General features: G+C 38.1%; 1 protein-coding gene across 1 annotated transcript in view; it reads right to left on the bottom strand.

Moving 5' to 3' along the window:
* Window positions 1-17,786, bottom strand: part of MMP16 (matrix metallopeptidase 16) — a 186,991-nt gene that overhangs the window by 42,399 nt on the left and 126,806 nt on the right. Inside the window, exons 6-7 of the mRNA XM_009674683.2 lie at window positions 13,829-13,990; window positions 10,682-10,899 (exon numbers count right to left, since the gene is read on the bottom strand). Coding sequence (XP_009672978.2) covers window positions 10,682-10,899; window positions 13,829-13,990 — 380 coding nt within the window. The remainder of the gene's footprint in view (window positions 1-10,681; window positions 10,900-13,828; window positions 13,991-17,786) is intronic.

Here is a 17,786-nt window from a genome sequence, read left to right as displayed (position 1 = left end):
ACCCTTAACTCCTTGAATGGGCAAAAAAACAATTAAATTAAAAAAAAAAAAACACAAATACATCTAGAATACAAAGCTTTAGCGGTAAAATTGAGATTAAGTAAATATTTCCAAGACTGATCCATCGCACTGCTTGAAAAAGCTTACATTATAAGCCATGACAATGATTTCGCAAAATGTTTACCTAAATTAGTTGAAAGGCCAAATTTTGTACAACAAGGAATTTTAATTAAGCCTTGTGCTTGAAGCGTTTCTGCAATTATTCCCTTTGGTTCCATTAGGATGTAGCCCCAATTAAAATGAATTGTTAATATTACAAGATAACACTTGCTGGTGGTACAAAATTGAAGATATGCCTCCATGTAATTTTAGATTATTCCTTGCTGTGAGATTTTGCAATTATTTTTGTCAATAATACTTTTTTCTATTCCCTTGCCAATGAAATATTTTTAATCAGTTCACTCAAAGAACGCTTAGTCCTTGCAAATGAGCAAGTTCTACAAAACTAAATATCTTTTGTGCCCCAGTATTCAGTTAAGTTTTTTTTTTTTATTAGTCATTTTTGTCACTGTAAAATAACGAGTGAAAAATTAATTTGGTCACAGGAATCTCTGACTGTAACAAGTGAATATTGTAAGTGTGGGGAAAAAAAATTATGTTGATCCTGCAACATTAATTCATACCATCAGTCCTTACTCAAGTGATTATGATCTCTAAGGACTTATGTGTACATATATTTCCCATTGAGAATCTCTGTCTAGGCTTCAGTTGTTTATAGCAAGTAAATCTGCCATATCAGTCTTTCATGTTAATTTTTTTATCTAAATTTCTTAATCTATTTTATTTTTTTATAACATTCTGCAGAACTGTAAGTGCTCTGTATTTCTTACATTGGAAATTATGTGAAACTTGTCCTGATCCAAAGCACAATTAAGTTAATGGTCAATTAGATTTCACTTCAATCTTTTGGACAGATGGGGGAAAAAAAGGAACAGATATAGTCGACGGCTAACAATACCAGCAATTCTAAATCCACAACACATGCATTTTATCATTTGTTGGACTATCTTGCAGATTACTTTTTGGAACTAACAGAAAATCATAATTTAATTTTTTTCAGTGTTGTTATAAATTCTTCTATTCTTTTGTATAGAATAGCAGAGGTATTTAGAGTCCACCAATTGCAATCTATAATAAAAAATCAACTCTGCAAAAATGAATATTCTGGGGAATTTTTGACTTACGATTTACTAAAATATATCTCACATTTTTTTCATTATTTGATTAGTTTTAAACTAAATCAGAAGAAAGAATCTGTTAACATTCATATTCAAACGTCCAAAGCTTTATGAACAATGTCCCAGAGCCTACCGCCACATCTGTATATGGGTTCATACAAATGGTGGAGTACTTTGTTGAGCACAGTCTGTCCACCCCAGTGTGAAAATTCTTGCAAAATCTGAAGTACATATCTTTAATCTGTGAAGATTCTCTGGCATAGCGAGTGTAGTCTGTGGGGTAATAATGGCTGATCACGAGTACAGAAGGAAATGAAAGCACTTTAGCCCAGAGCCTAGCCTCATGAGAGGAGGGTAGAAGGAGCCAAGGAGACAAGGCAGGACCTTGTCTCACACCGCTGGAAGGGGGCACTCATTCTCCTTCCCACAGCCTCTCCTGTTAGCACTGTGTGAGCAGCCAGCACAGACTCCTCTCCCGTCTGCCTGGCCCTTTCTCCTGGGATGAACGTAGCAGTCATTAAATGATCTCTGGAGCAAATCTGGCTACTTACTGCCTGTGAGGGCTGTAGCCCAAAAGAGATGGTGGCTCAAATGCTACTGGGAAGTGAGAGGCTGAAACAGTCACATTTCAGAGGATTCAGGGGAGCATGAAGAAATTCTCGACCCCTGCCTTGGAAGAGCATGACGAAACAGCTGATACAGACATTTTGGGAGGCTATTCCTTTTTAGTCTTCACATTACAGTTACTACACATAATCACAGAGTGACTGAGGTTGAAAGGGACCTCTGGAGCTCATCTCGTCCAACTCCACTGCTCAAAGCAGGGTCAGCTACAACAGGTTGCGCAGGTCTGTGTCCCGTCAGATTTTGAGCATTTTCAAGGACCGAGACTCCACAGCCTCTTCAGGCAACCTGTTCCAGCGCTCAGTCTGTAAGGGTTTACTGTTTTTCTTATGTGTCAATTGAATTTCCTGTATTCCAGTTTGTGCCCATTGCCTCTTGACCTCTCACTGAGACGAATCTGGTTCCGTGTTCTCTACTCCTCCCACCCACTCCCATCAGGTATTTAGGCACATTGATAAGATCCTCCCTGAATCTTCTCTTCTCCAGTCTGAACAGTCCCAGCTCTCTTAGCCTCTCCTCGCAGAGGAGACGATCCAGTCCCTTCGTCATCTTTGTGGCCCTTCACTCGACTCACCGCAGTAAATTCATGCCTCTGTTGTACTGGGGAGACCAGAACTAGACACAGCCATCCAGGTGTGGCCTCATCAGGGCTTAGTAGAGGGGGGAAGGATCACCCTCCTCGACTGGCAACGCTCCTTCTAATGCAGCCCGGGAAGCTGCTTGTGGCTTCTTTGCCACAAGAGTACATTGCTGCCTCAAGGACAGGTCTCTGTCCACCAGCACAGCCAAGTCTTCTGCAGAGCTGCTCTCCAGTCAGCCAGGCTCCAGCATTATTGGTGAATGGGGTTGTTTTTCCTCTGATGCAGGACTTTGCACTTCTCTTTTTTGAACTTCATGACGTTCCTCTCCACCCATTTCCCCAACCTCTTGAGGTCCCCACAACCATCTGATATCAGCTACTCCTCCCTGTTTTGTATCGTCTGCAAATTTGCTGAGGGAGCACTCTGCCCCATCATCCAGGTCATTACTGAAGAGGTTAAACAGTCTTCAGACCCACTATGGACTCTGGGGACACACTACTAATGACTGTCTTCCAGCTGGACTTCATGCCACTGATCACAGTCCTATAAGCCCAGCAGGTCAGGCAGTTTTCAGTCCACCTTACTAACCACTTTTCTTGTCCATACTACATCTGTTTGTCAATGAGGACACTATGGGAGACAGTGCCAGATGCCTTACTAAAGTCAAGATAAATAACATCCACTGCCCTCCCCTTTTACACTGAGCCAGTCCTCTCACTGTAGAGATTTTCAGGTTGGCCAGGCATGATTTCCTCCTTGTAAAACCATGATGACTATCCCTAATCACCTTCTTGTCCTTTATGTATCTGGAAATGGTTTCCAGGATTAGTTGCTTCACCACCTTCCAGGGATCTAAGGTGAAGCTGACTGGCCTGTAGTTCCCTGGGTCCTCCTTGCCCTTCTTGAAGGCAGGAGTGGCATTTGCTTTCTTCCAGTCTTCAGGCTCCTCCCCTGATCACCATGCTCTTTCAGAGATTATCAAGAGTGTCCTTGCAATGACATTAGCTAGACCCTTCAGCGCCCATGGGCACAACTACTCAGGTTCCAAGGACTTGTATATGCCCACATCCACCTCAATGTTCCCTCAACGCCACAAGGTAAGGGAATAATAGCTATCAATCACAATTCATATGATTATATGAATACGGCCCAGCCTGGGCCTGGCTGCAGAAGGAATGCAGACCTCATCAGTACCCCACACAGTTCAGAAACCAAACACCTGAATAATACCATCCATATTACCCACATACACCACTCAAATGAAGCATTTTTGGAGGATGGCCTGAGACACCTTCATCACTACCTCGTCCAAAGGGTCAGCTCAAGTTACAGGTTGCAAGGACGGGGAAGGTCTGGTGCCAGAATGCCCTCCGCACCCTTTGCTGTCTATCAGAAGAACGATGAGGAGTTCCAGACCCTTAACTGCTGGTACACCATGGGCAAAGTGGTCACAGGGGCAAGGACACCCTAACAGGCATTCTGCTTGTTTTTCTCTCAGCAAAAGAAAATTCAGAAGGATGAGAGTCAGTAAATTCAAGGTGATGTTTCAGTACAGCTGTTAAACAATCTACTCTTCGTTCCCCATGGTATATTGCAAAACTCACTGCACAAACTCAGGGTGAGGAGATAGGCAGGCAGCAGGTACCATCGTATCACTCAAAAATGGCACGAGGAGAAACAATAACGATTTTTCATGTGGAGGTTTCTACAGGTGAAGATGGAGGGGGCAGTAACATGTTAACTATATGGTAACATGGCTTGCATTAGATGAAAGGATTGTGTGGTACATCTGCAGGGGACCCACCGTCAAAGAAGCCAGTATCTGTGGAACAGCTACCCTTCAGAAAAATCTGAACCACATGGATAGTGGAGCTGCTCAGCCTCAGAGGGCAGACTGTATCTAATTGAAAGCAAATCTCCCAAACCACATACGATGGACAAGTGAGGAGCTCAGTACCACCTGCTTTGCTACTGATCAAATACTTTTGCACCACATTATTTGCCAATGAAAATACAGCCTCCTTGGAAAAAGTAATATTCTTCCTTCTGACAAATCTAAAGCCCTGCTGAAGAAACTAAGTCACGCATCCTGCTAAGGTTATAAGGTCAGTACATGAATAAGAGTAATTTTATTAGCCAGACAGTATACGCTGTTAATCAGTTCAAGAGGCCAGTAAGTTACGTATGCATTTCAATAACATAAATATCCATTATACTGACTGGTCAGTGAAGCTCTAATAATTTCTATTATTATTCATTATACCTCTATATATGTAATATTTATATGCATACATATATACATGTAAATGCTAGTTGAGAAGTATAGCTCTGACTGAGTGATCATCTTTCAGATGGACATAAAACTTTGTAATAAAGTTAAGATAACTTTTTAAAAGGTGAGAGGGAAGAAGAATTGTTAACTGGACTAATCTAGTAAAATTATGACTCAGGTGATTACACTCTTACCTAAATCCCTCTACAGCTGGATGGAGTATACTATATAGCGATGAAGAGACTGTGCCTTGCATTTTAAACCTTTGAAATATGTTAGCTAGATCTTTTCCCAAACTGAGAAGCAGTGAAAGATTTAAGTAACATTTGGAAAATACTTTGACATCAGCCAGCAAAAGTATCTGCACATCAAAGAAATACAAACTATGACTTTTTACTATTCCAGCATTTCACCCTTATTTCCTTCTTGACATCCTACAATCTGTTTTTGTGTCAGGATTTTTAACACACCCGTCCTATACATTTCCAATGGGCTTGGCCTACTGCGATATACTGAAGACCCCACTGAGTTTTAGATGCCTTTCTTCTTCCTTTTCAATATAGAACCCAAGTTACCTGAATTAAAGCTGTCTTCCTCACTCATGAATTCAAAAAGACAAATCACATCAGATAGATAGTTCTTCCTAACACAGTGAAATAAAAAGTGAGGTTATAGGAGTCTGCTCTGTGCACCCTTAGCTACTTCTGACCTCCTATTCCCAGGCTTTTACAGCTGATATGTTAAGTGTTTTTCCCTCTCAGATCCCAAAGTGTCTACTTCCACAATATCCTCTGCTGAATTTTCCCAGGCTGTAACTGACAGTCCAGACATTCACAGTATCATGTGACAAAAAACAGCTACACAAACAGTCCAGGAGAGCTTTGAAAAAATATGTTGAGTCAAATCTCATACTCTAGCTGCTTCTTTGTCTCTGCTTTTTATTGTTAGCATTTTTCCTCTATCTTAAGAGTTTTTTATTGGGGCTACTAATTACTGTTAAATAGCTAATGCTATAATGTCTTGAAAACTATTCACTTCTTTACCACATGTTAAAAGAAGGATATTTTATACTTCATTTGTGTTTAATAGTGTACTCTATACGAATACACAGTTCTGAAAGAGATTTTAAATGGCACCTATACAGTTAGGTATGAAAGCAACTGCAATCTAAACTAATGCCAAGGGGTAATGACAGCTTAATTGGCTTGCCTTGTTTGGCACTTCATAAATGTTTTTACAATGGTTCTTAGCAGATGAAGAGTCAGAAAACACATTTCTGCAAGTTGTGGAAAAATTGCTATAAAATAGTAAAACACAGCCTGTTAAGACCTTCCTAAAATTGGTTCCCTGTTCTACCATCTGTAATGTTAACATTTCAGAAGAGATTTGTCTTAGGCTGTAAATGCTATTTCTCTCATGGACAGGCTTCTTTCACTAAATAAATTTATATTTACATTACACTACAGCAAACAACCTAGTACATAACAGTGGCTAAAAATGCTGCTATTTTTCAAGGAACCAGGTAACTTTTCTAACAGGAATACTAAAACTGGTAGGGATTACACAGGAGAAACTTGTTGGTTTGTTAAAGATTTAGCATTAAAAGAAAGTAAAAAGGATCAATGCAATCTCTACCAAGATGTTCTTCAGTGAAGCAAAAAATGATGTCCCATAATCAAAGAGAAGTGACCTGTCCCTCTAACTTGCTGATTATGCAGGAGAAATTCCACGCCTGTAGGGTACTCTTCTAGAAGTAATCTGTCCCAAAAACTAGGGATTTTATTACATGCAATATGTGAAACTGGAAAGGGGCATAAATGAATAGGATATTAACAACAGTAACACAGATTGCTGAGACACAGGTAGAGGTAATATTGTTGCCAAGGAACAATCATCATGCAGAGTCAAAAACAAGCTAGACGACTCCTCAAAGTAACAGAATAAGCAACAAGCGAGACACTGCATCCTCTAAGAGAGAACCAATTTTGTGCAACCACTTCAAGATCTGCCCCCCATGAACCGTTTTTTAACTATGTACTAGATTCATAAGGCGTTAACCTAAGTACTCTTATTCATAAGACAGCCCAGATTATCTTCAAAATTCTCCTCTTTGCTACAGAAGACAGAAAAAGCAGCATGATTGGCACAGAGCAACGGCAGAAGATGGAAATACATGGTGCAAACATCTTCACTGATGGATCTTTTCTGGTGACCTTAGACTACGGGTCACTTCCTTTTCATGAAGGATGAGGCAGTCTCTCAAACAGGATTCTTTCAGGAAAGTGTAAGGAGAAGACAGAAGTGTCAGATAGCACTGAGATGGCTCTGTACAATGTCTGAGAGGTTTTCCCATTAAAGGTAGACAGAAAGTGTCATACCACTTTGCACAGCTCTCCCAGAGAAGGAACACCAATCTGTTTTTCACCGTTTTTCAGCCATTTTCTATGTCTCAGGGGAATTCTAACTAAACAGAGAGGAAAAAATAGCTGAAGAAAGGACTGGAAATGAGAGTGACAGCTAAATACTAATTGCACTCAGCATAAATACCGAAGCTAACTGGAATCTCAAGATAAAAACTTGGCACTCATGAATTTTGGCATATAAATTCTGCTGTCCTGATGGTTGCTTGTACCAATTCAAGCATATTTTAAATAATAACAGCAATTAAAAAACTACATTCAATTAAGATAACCTTCCTACATTTTGAAATACCTGTTGATGACAACTGAAGCCAATATTTATGACAGACTGATTTTAACTAATATTTTTGTTCTATAGCATACTGTGCCCCCAAGCATTATAGCTAGCAGTGGCATTTTAAGGGCATCTAATTTAAGGGCAGTTTCTTTTTATTTCATTTGTTTGAATCATACAAATTTTATCAAGCTTTACTACTATCAAGTTGTTACTTTGTCAAAGTGATGGCAAAACAATAAAAAGAGATGGATACGTGCAAATTAAATTTTCCCTCCAAGCCTACTGTTTTTCAGTTTCACCCTAGAAATATCCATTTAAAAGAGCTAAGTATTCTTAAAAGCACAAACAGAGCTGATCAATTTGATTCAAAGCAGTAATTGCCTCTGAAAATTCTGGTACACTTAAGTACACCCTAATAGCTCAACAGCAAAGAGAAAGCAGTCTTCTTGAAATTAGTATTGTTTGTCATCTACTATGAAAATACACAGTGTATATCTCAAACTGTTACCTCCTGTGCCTCATTTTTATGCTTAAATTAGAACTTAATTGTTCAAAAGGACTCACATTCTTCAACTCCATGGCTAAACTGCCAACAACTTCAAGGATTAGTTAAACAAACTGAGCACCTGAGCGTGAGACTAGTCCATGAGACAAAGAACTGGCTATTTTCAAGTTGAAATTGGTATTTAGCACACATACTTTTCAGAAAGCAGTAAAACCTGCCACAACACAATCACTACAGGCTATGGATAAAGAGACAGAAAGCAAAGGATATCATTTGATTAGCCTCCAACTTTATTAATTTGACTCATCTGGGAACTATCCAGCAATAATTCTTCCAATTAAGGTCATAATTCTTCCTTAATTGTTTCCACCTGGTACAGGACTGCTATCAATCCTCTCTCCTTCGCTACCTTGCTATACCTGGCTCCCAGCCTGTTGCTCACTCCTTCCCAATCTTTTCTTGTTCCCGCCTTAAGGGATAAGGGCAAGGAGGTTGTTTTTTGTTACCTCAGACCATAGGAGCTCCAGCTTCGCTCCCTCCGCTGCTGGATGCTTTCCCTAACTTTGGCCCCTATTCTTGTTGGTACCCGCACTGCTCCTGCTACAGTTCAACATGCTGAGCTCTTCCTGACATTCTGCAAAGGAAGGAAGAAAAATACCAGCAAGCCCTAACTTTTGTTAATTCCTTCTTCACTTTCCTGCTCCATCCACGCTCCCCGCCCCTCAACCAAAAAGAAAAAAAATTACCAGCTAATGAAATTTCTTTAGCATAAGAAAATTTGTATTAGCAAGTTAACCCCTAAACCAAGAAGTTAAGGCTACAGAGTCTCTATTCCTTAGGTAAACCTTATTGCTTACCATGCTAACCCAAGTCATGTCTTGCTCCAGGGTATCCCTGAGGAGATGAGGGGGACTATGAGACCCTTAAGGTAAGTCATCCAAAAAAATATCATTGCTTTCTTTCCTTCCTCAGCACCTTGCTTTTATAGTTGCAGTGACTGCATTTTGGAGAGTCAGATCAAATCTGAAATCTGAAAACTTGCTGTTATTGGTTGTTTTTCTCTGCTAAAGTTTCACCATACTCACTGGGATGTGGAGCACAAATGGAATTTTAGTTTTGAAACATAAATGCAGTTTGCACACGATTAGATGTAAAAGCTATATTGTAATACAGCTAAGTGCTAAGGCAGTAAGCAGTTAACACTTTTGGAGCAAATATAATTTTTATTTTCCATCAGAACAGGTAAAAGTGGTTAGTAATGATGGTGAATCTATTTATTTAGGCAAATAAACTTGGCTAGACAGGAAATCTTGTATTAGTGGGATAGCATTTCACTATTTATTGATTTATGTCTAAAATAAATGAGAATATGTTCTATTGCTCTTGAAGTGCATGACGTGAGACTGAAGTAGGTATTTTAATATCCTGTTTAATGTCAAGATAGAAAATTAGATTCTTCCTTAACCTTTGAGTTTTAGTCGCAAGAAGACTGATGGTTCAGGACCTCCCACTGTTTGAAAATATACCATCTATTCCAATGAAGAGGTCTGAAAACATCCTTACCCATTTATGGGAAAAATACTTCCTGCCCATTAGGTTAAGGAAGCTCAATAATTTTGAATGAATTCATGCACAACTATTTCTAAATATTTCTTACATGTAGGCTAAAGAGCCTGGATAGTACTGTTAAAGTACTGCCCAAGCCTAGATGGGCTCGTGCAGCTTGGCACGGGGCTATATGAGCTCACAGAGCTCGTACCTGGAAAGAAAGATTACATAAAAAAGAAATATAAGGGACAAATGGGTCCTATCAGTATGTGTAAAGAAAGGACAAAAAAAAGCCATTCTTTTCTAGGTATAACACTGAAGTTAAAAAGAGTCATGATGTATATTTACAAAACAAAGGTCTCACACTTCCTATTGCTTAACCAAACTTAACACACCAATACAGAGTTCAAGACAACATAGTATCCTGCTTATTGCTGCACATCCCTGTCAGGAAACTGGTTTAAGACATAAGAGAGTGAATACTAATGTTTCCGTAATTATTTTTTACCATTCGATACCTTCTGGAAATGATATTATAGATCATTCTCCTAAAATGGCTTTGATGTCTATGAGCCTTAGCAAAGTCTTTCTATCAAAAGAAGACTGCCTTTTGGTTCAGTTTATTTAGTTCAGTTTGTTACACCTACTACCTTTATCAGCTTAGAGAAAGAAGATGAATGAAAATAAACAATGATACCTTACCAGTAAGGTTCTTATGGCAAAGACCTTTCCTCAGATGCTGTGCTTTCAATGCAAGCACTACACAATGACAAACCTCCGTTGTAAACAAAGGATCTAATTGTAAAGTTAAAATTACAGCTCCATCCAAAAAAGAGTGTGTTGAAGACACAATATCTATACTACGTCTGGATGTGGCTGTATGCTGAACAAAATCATCCCTATTAGCTCCTATTCATGAGTAAATTTATGCTTTTTTAACTTTCCATAACATGCAGAATTTACTTTCCCTTACGTTTTGAGGCATTACAGTTTCTGCCGACATTAGTATTTTCCCAAAATAGAACATTACAGCAATCCTATGCTAGACGTTTAAGCCATGTGTATGTTTATTTTTAAATTTCTCTCTTAAACTTTCTAACTATGAGAAGGCTGGGAAAGTGGAGTCATGATGAATGAGAGTTTTTGCTTTTTAAAAAAAAAAAAAAATAGAAATGTAGACACTTGATGTAACACTGAAAAATTCACAGCCTCCTACCTTGAAAACAAACATTTCCCGGCGAAGAATAGCTAGAGTGTTGAAGTTCCCATCACAGATGTTAGGTTTGGCTCCAGGATAGGAAGGTTTGTCACCAGTGGGTGGCCGAGGAGGTTTAGGCTGCCTGTCATTCTTCCGCGGGTCCACTGGAGGGATTGAACGATGTGGGGGCACTGTTGGCAGAGGTCTTGTTGGTGGTGGGATCTTGTCAGGTGGACCTTCAAAAATAGCAGCAGGATGTAATTTGTATGCCTGTGAACAGCATTCCAGAAAGAAATATACAACAAAAACCTGCTGTAAGCAGTATAAATCCTACAGCAGAAGGAAAAAGTGACCTAATGTGCCTTTCCCACGTTGTTCAAGGGTATAATGATGAGTGGGTACCACAGAACCAAGGCACAAATGAAGAAAATTAACTTTACACTATCCAGAGTCTTCCTTCTTTATTGGAACAAGGTTCAGGATGCAAAGCCCTCCAACATTTAAGATGAGAACTAATTCTTAGCATGTACTTCACCAACTGCAAAAGGTCTGCCTAGGTAAGAAAAAAGTCATTGTCCATTGCATAAGATGTAGGAAAAAAAATACTGTACCTAATAGGACCATCATTGCAAGTCAATGGACTTGCAAACCACTGTTTTAACTTCCATCTTTCAAATCGAGCCTGCATATATGCTGCACACATGATAATTCCTGCTGATCTAATTTATAGGCCAAGTAATATCTTCTTGTCCGTTAGCGACACGCTTATTTTCTGGTTTCTTGTGGACGGAGTAGAAATATAAGTTCTTTATTATAGGGAAGGATATGTTTCTGGATTTCTACACTGTCCCTTGTAAAGTTTGAAAAACTGATATCTTCTCTTGAATATTCTGAAACTAATTACTTTTGTTTTATTTGTAATTTTTATTTTCCTACGAGTTTTACAAAGCCAGGTACCTAGAAATTAAAATAATTGATTCGAAGGTAAATGAATTGAAAAAGGCTACTCAAAACTAAAAACTAAAGCTCTGCAAAGAAGTTTTAAAATGTTTTTTCTTCTATAAAGTACATTTTATAATATATATGGTTTGATGACAGGTGAACTATCACGCTCATAATTTCTCTGTCTGAAAGTAATATGACCATTCTAGACAGATGTTGTTCAGAACCCTAATGACATACTGAATGCCTTACAATGCATGTACTGAAAATGCCTTTCCTTTTCCAGACATATTAGTACATCTAGTCACATTTTCCATGTACAAAACAATAGAAAGTTTAGGTTGGATCAGTCGTATTTCTGGAAGCAAGATGAACATTTTAATCTTCTCACTCTATTTAACTGTCTCTCCAAATCCTTTAGATGCACAATCAATTTTGACATAGAAAAATAAGCATTATTTTCATGACAAGCTTCAGAAAGAATTTTGGATATTTAGATAACTCTAAAACTGAAAAAATGGCATTTGAATTTCTGACACTTGTTCCAAATAAGTACCCTTTTAAATGGTTGATCAGTAAACATTCTTTCTTTTAAGGAAATGTTAAGCTCCCCAAATGGTTATCATACAATTAAAGAAGGCATTTATTTCATTCATAATTTTAAGGCTTGTGACATTTATAATTTAGAGTTAATCATGGTGTTTTGAGGAATACTGCAGACCAAAGTAATTATTTTAATAGGTATGACATTTTTATTGAGGCATACGATTCTAGATGACCTCTGGAATTTAAGAGAGGAGCAGAGGAATTAGTTTGCAGTAGCTCATGTTGGAAAGAGTTTAAATCCAGACCACAGTTTTCATATGCCATTTGGTGATGATGTCAGATATCACTTCCCAGGGGTAACACATTTCTTCTAACGTATAGCTCACAGCTGTTAGAGCTTAGTGGTTAGTGTATGGGCAACGTATTCTTGTCTAGCCCTTAAGTCTAGACTACCAGCTTATGAGGTCATAAGAAAAAACCTTCCTGTCCAGCTAATCATATAGCAAAAGAAATCAACCAAATAAAATTTGAGTAGCCGATCATTTTGAAAGCTTTTCAAGCTTAATGACAATAACTGAGTATATCAATACTTGTTAATATTATATTTTAAAAAGCTTGCTAATATAAAACATTCCATGGAAGTTGCAGAGTTTTAATCAGTGATACAGTAATTGTATACCAATATAGGTGTCTTTTATAGCAGTAAAGATAAGCAAGGAATGGCCCTGGTAATATTCAATTTAACACTGAGAGAACCACTTAAGCTTCTAAACTGAAAAAAAAAAAAAAAGAATATTAAACAACACAAATGCAAAATTAATTGGGAACATTAACCACAGCATTTCAAAATGATATGTGCTGGATACATGGCGTTAACATATGAAAAGCAAAGACTTTTCACTGAAGAAAAAAATTATTAAAAAATTCAGACCATTTAACAGAAAAATGAAGAACAAAGTCTTTGGAAATGTAAGGAACAGTAATATAGGAGTTAGTATTACATGCAGCCTGTAATCAGAATAATGTTATTGTTTTGTTTTTTGAATTTCCAACTACCTTGCTTTTTCAAATTGAATTCAACAGATTCAGAATTTATATACACCAGATGCATCTTTTATTTCAGGCCACACAAACGAAAGAACAGTATTTTAAAGAAGTGGGACCCTTTTCCTCTATGTAGCACAAAATTTTAGGCTGGCAATAACCTTCTTTTGAGATCAATTTGTTATATTTATCGTAAGAGAGGGTGTTCTAGGACCACAAAATTCCTCCACCCGGGGGAACTGTTTGGTATTATAACTGATAAACTGAAAAGCAATCAATTCATCCAGTAATATAAGCTTGGAGTACTGTGGAAATAAGGTCATTACGGTTAAGACCTGCATTTGTTAATATTTTAATAGTTTGGGATCCCTTTGCAGATATTTCCTTTACAGCCTTTTAAAATATTTAAGATTGCCATGCCAGCTGAGTACAAATTTAAACGAAAGCTGTGAACATCGAGGAACAAAGTAAAACAGCTTCATCACAATCTTCGGCCTTCTCACAAGAAGGCCTTTGGGATTGTGACTGACAAAGCCTACATTAACAAACTTCTTGGCGAGGTGGAGTGGAGAGAAGTTCTCAAATGCATTCTAAAATGAGAACCTGAAATCATTTAGTTAAAATATGACATACCGTATATCTTCTGGATGCCCTGTAAATCATCGTTAGGTAGTTTGAAGTTGTCAGTTTCCATATACTGGTAAAATGGAGCCATGATTGCAGTGGGATCATTAGAGTGCTCCAAGCCCAGAGCATGTCCCAGTTCATGCACTGCAACTAGAAACAGATCATTTCCTATGGAAACAAGAAGGGGAAAAATGCTTTGAAACTATCAGCACAGTAACAGAAATAACACAAGTGGAGGACTCTTGACCTGAAAGACGTTTTCAGGAAATGTGAATTCTACAAAGTAATGCCTCTACAATGAAGCATAAGGATAATGCTGTAGCAACAGCTGCTTTCCCATTTTTTAAAATGACGCAACGATTATTATTATTATTAGGAATAATGTATGATACTCTCATGGATACGATAAATGTATTCAGTTTTGTTTTATCTAGGCACGTGGTCAGCACACAGTCCAAGTGTCATACTTCAGATCTAGGCTTATGTGCAATTTTAGATTTTGAGTTGATGCTGCAATGAGCTTCAGTATAAATGCTTACATCAAGACAGAGTTTTCAGTTGCAAAGGGAAAATATCCCTGTCATGTGTGCGGTAAACTTCAGAAACCGAGAACTACCTATTTAGGACAAAGTCTGTAGAGAACCTGAGTCATCCAACTGCTGGTAATCAGACTCCTGCTGATTATTTGTACATGTCCATTTCTGAATCACCATTACTGAAATCCTAACGAGAAAAATCTGCGTGTCATGTTATCCTTCTCAAAATAGGACACATTTATTTCATTGTGTAATTCCCTTACAGATGTAGTTACTTGCGTAAGTATTAGAACCTTTTGATTTATATAGCTCTAAAAAATAAAATATCAGACCCATGTTATAGACTAATTTCATTTTTTCATTATTCCTTTCCATTTTTATTACAGGGTATTGGAAACAATTTGAAATTTTGACAGTAGAATTATAGCACTCTTAGAAGTAAACATAAATTGAAATCAATGGGAGTATTTCTATAAAAGTTTCAGAGTTGGACCGCTATTATATTCATTTTATCTAATTTTATCTATCTAAGAGTTAGACAGCTCAGTTTACTTTTCTAAGAGTCCTTCATACAGATTCTGTCTGTAGTCAACCTGTCTTATAATGAGACTGTGGAAAAATGCTTAAGATTAGGAAAAAGGTTCCAGCCACCGGGACAGAGGTGCATCCAGAACTATTCCTCATTTTCCTCTCAGGCATCTATCTAAGGATGGGAGCAATCATCTTGCAGAAGGGTGTTCCTGTCACACAGACTACAAAAGTATTTGAGATCACTTGCTTATGCTGAACACCTAACTTCTCGGAGGCTGGAGCTAGGTGTAATGAGTCCCACCTGCAGTAGATGGTTTCTTATTGAAATATCACTGTTAACAGTAAAAAAAATAAAACTCTAATTTTAGAGTTTTACTAAAAGAGTGTAAAAACGTAAAGCCTAAACTGTGGTCTAGTAGACAGTTTACACATTGGGACAAGAAAATGCTCAGAGTTAACTCTTATCCTATGTTTTGTAAATTTTTTGGGGGTGGACAGTTTATTTTCCACTGCTGACACATCATACACTGGAATTCTAATACTATTATAATATTAGTAGTAATAACACAAAAAAGTTGAGATTAGAAACTTTTTTTACCTATGTATACGTATATTACTTTGAGGACATAGTTGACAGCATTTCAATTTTTCAACTATTTCCTTTTGCTGACATGAAGAAATAAATTTTCTCCCAAGTACGTAAGAAAAGGGAAACACTTGGCAGTAAATGTCTTCATGATGTATGGAGCCATGCTGGTATTTGTAAAATAAATGTTTGATTGAAAGCATGGAAACAGTCATAGCTAAAACTCTGTGCTGAGTTGACAGTCTTTTTTTGCCTTTTCTTGTTCTTAATCCAGAAATATGAAAAGTAAACGCTTATGCTCTTTTATGCAGTATGGTTATGCAGAAAAATTGTGTCTTTCAAAAATTAATGTGACTTAATACGCTTCCAAAAATGAGAAGAGTTTATCCTATCACTTGTACTTATGTAGTTTCCAGATGAAATATTTTCATAACAATATTTTTTCCTAGATGTAGTTCTTTTTACAGAAAAGTGGATTCTGAATGCAGTGTAGTAACGGGTCTGAGGAGCTTGACTGTCCCTGTGAGGAACGCTTTCGATATCTGAATGTGCCCTTCCACATCCAGCCAGAGCTGATCTTGATATAATCTCACACGAATAATCCACAACTAATGTAGCTAACCTCAGCCTTGCAAGTGATGCACAGGAGGAACTCTGTAAAGGTTTTTCATTCTGCAGTCATAAGGGAATAATTAATATCATTTTTAAAATGGTAGGCTTAAGACTGAAAGACACAGAGGAATAAGACTACTGTATCCTAACTACTGTATTGTGGCATATCTCACATTATTTTGCAATTCTTTTCTGCACTTTATAAAAGTTACGAGTTCTAACCCAAGTTTATTGCCATGAAACATTTTCTTATGTGGCATTAACTTACACATGTGAGATGGAGCTCTCTTGCTCTTTGTACCTTGGGAAAGGCAAACTTGCCTTCTTGGGCTCTCAATATCATAATTAAGAATATTAACCACTCTAAGTCCTTACATTAATAATTGTATTACTAAGTTGGTCACAGTACTTGTTAAAACAGTTTTAAATAATTTTATACTAATAAAAGTTGATTCTATCAATGTTATTGGGCTAGTCAGTATGGGTTGGCCAAAGATTGTGCCCAAAAGGCCTCACGTGGTGGGCGGTGGAAAGGAAGAGAGGGGTTGAGAACGGAGCTTTTTGTAATTTCTAAGCTTTCAAGAAGCTTTAGTTAATAGTCTTAGAAGAGTCTACTTCATCCCTCTGCTTGTGCCAGTCATGCAATACAAGAGCAAACAATAAATCCTCTGTTTATTTACCCCCACTGAGCATTAGAGATTCCCAGGAATTTCCATATCTTCTTCCACGTTGACCTTGAGCCTACATGAACCACGCAGGAAAAGGATAAATAAACACACTGTCATCTAAACACACTGTCATCTATTGGCATATGTTCCTTCTGGGGGCATAGATAGCACATGGTGGAGTACTTCCAAACTAATTCTAAACTATAGTGGGACTACGTGAGAGAACTGGTGTTACACAGGGGGTTGCTGTTTCTTAGACTGTCTTTTTCCCTTAGTCTTTTGGGTGGCGGTGATTTTGTCAAAAAAGAAATTCAGTCTCTGCCTGGCCCCTCTAGACTTAGTTAAAGCCTAAGTCCCAAAGGAAAAAAGGCAGAACTGTGAAAACTAATTTTGACTTCCTGCAATGCAACTTGTAGCCATCAGGGGAGCTATTAAATGCAGGAGTGCAAAGACGGAGCAGCCCTTGGCACAAAGGGACAAAGGGGAAGGGAGAAGGTCACAGGAAAGAGCTGGGAGAATAATAGTCTTGCCTGGGGTGACAGAGTGATTTAACAGGGAACATGTTTTCTACTTATAGTCAAATAGCCCCATTATTCATAACACAATTTCCATCAAGAGTCATAACTGTCCCCAGGGTATCCTGAGTTTAAACTGACCCAAATAACTTATTACAGTGGAAACTGAGTTTTAAACCATTTCAAGATGTGTCGTGTGAGACCAGTGCAGGTAAGATTCACAAGTGGCATAGTTTTCATCCTCTTTCCCTTTCATATAATCAGATTTCTACACCTTGGCAGCAATTATTCTGTCCTTCTGTGCTTTGGGGAGCAGACTTTCCTTCAGCATTGCAATGTGCTGTGCCATAACTGGCTATCAGGAGTGCAGAAGGATAACCCTAACAGCGTTCCTTCTTGTCTCCAGGTGGAGCAGAGGCACGCTTGCAACTGCGAGGCTGGTAACCAGCCAGCTGCAGTTCCCTGGCCGGTGGTCGGAGTGAGATGAAAGAGTGTGCAGGCAATTGAGCACTCATA

The sequence above is a fragment of the Struthio camelus genome, chromosome 2 (genome assembly GCF_040807025.1).
Source record: "Struthio camelus isolate bStrCam1 chromosome 2, bStrCam1.hap1, whole genome shotgun sequence".
In the NCBI taxonomy this organism is placed as follows: Eukaryota; Metazoa; Chordata; class Aves; order Struthioniformes; family Struthionidae; genus Struthio; species Struthio camelus.
This window is presented reverse-complemented; position numbering and strand designations above follow the sequence as displayed.